Source organism: Sinocyclocheilus grahami, unplaced genomic scaffold (genome assembly GCF_001515645.1).
Source record: "Sinocyclocheilus grahami isolate Dianchi unplaced genomic scaffold, SAMN03320097.WGS_v1.1 scaffold1216.1, whole genome shotgun sequence".
NCBI classification, from domain to species: Eukaryota; Metazoa; Chordata; class Actinopteri; order Cypriniformes; family Cyprinidae; genus Sinocyclocheilus; species Sinocyclocheilus grahami.
The window spans coordinates 301,220-302,294 of record NW_015506395.1 but is presented as its reverse complement, the minus strand read 5'-3'; the positions used below and the strand labels follow the sequence as shown (position 1 = coordinate 302,294).

General features: G+C 46.7%; 1 protein-coding gene across 1 annotated transcript in view; it reads right to left on the bottom strand.

Annotated features, from left to right (window-relative positions):
- Window positions 1-376: 376 nt before the first annotated feature.
- The window catches only part of LOC107568120 (circadian locomoter output cycles protein kaput-like), a 23,563-nt gene continuing 22,864 nt past the window's right edge, over window positions 377-1,075 (bottom strand). The window contains exons 11-12 of the mRNA XM_016253972.1: window positions 1,000-1,069; window positions 377-686 (exon numbers count right to left, since the gene is read on the bottom strand). Coding sequence (XP_016109458.1) covers window positions 377-686; window positions 1,000-1,069 — 380 coding nt within the window. The remainder of the gene's footprint in view (window positions 687-999; window positions 1,070-1,075) is intronic.

Sequence of the window (1,075 nt, the reverse complement as noted above, 5' to 3'; positions counted from 1 at the left end):
ATGACAGTAGCGCACACAAAATAGTATCTTTTCCGTGCTCCGGCGCGGTTAGCGCTCCAACCGGGCCGAGTGCGGCACGAAGCGCTCCCACTAGTCAAACGAACCAGGCTTTGAGGGACAAACGCCCTCAGGCACAGTTCAAAACGCATAGTGTGAGTACACCCTAAATGAATGACTGCTGGTCTAAACGTTCTTTTGAAGCTTGAAGCTTTAGTCCTTATTTATCATAACTGTCTGTAAAAGAACTACCAGCAAATTCTTCCAGGTTTCACTTTTCATGACATGAGTAAGTGATTAAAGTTTTAATTTTCCACGGAACTCTCTTTAATCAATAAGTTGACCAAAAATACGCTACAGTCAAGTAGTCATCTGAATGCTAAAAGGGTCCCAATTCTCTGTGTGGGAGGGTTACCTGTAGGAACTGCGTTTGCTGCTGGGCAAGCTGAGCCTGGGCCTGTCCTTGCTGTTGGGCGGTTCCTGTAGCTGTCTGTGACTGTGTCTGAGCCTGCTGCTCCTGCATATGCGCAGATGGCTGCTGGGCGATGCTGATTGTTTGAGCCTGGCCCTGCTGCGGGGCAAACGCAGTCACTACCTGCCCCATGAACATGGTGGTAGGCACCATAACTGCACCACACGCCATTGGGCCGGTTACTAGCTTAGTGAGGAGCTGTGGGGTAGCAGGGAACCTGTGGGAGGCAGGACAACAGGTTATTAGTTAGCTTTGTTATGAGTTTCTGTTGGGATCAGTTGTACCATGACATGGTCAGGAGTCCCCAGGCATTTTCAAAGAATGTTTTATTGTTCATTAGTAAATAACCAATAGGTTGTTATAGCCTGCAAATAAGCTATATTTATAAAAAGGAAATGGAGGAGACATGAGATTAATGATTCTTTGATTCTTTTATAGTATTCTAATGTGCTTATTTAACTGGGTACGTGCACTTCATGTTTATAATGAGGCAAAGTTTCAGTGCTTCAGTGCGATAGTGTTTCATGTACCGTATCTGACGGTCTTGTGAGAAGGTGGCAACCGCGGCTCCGCTCGTGCTGCTGTTCTGGGCTAGGCTTGTGGGGA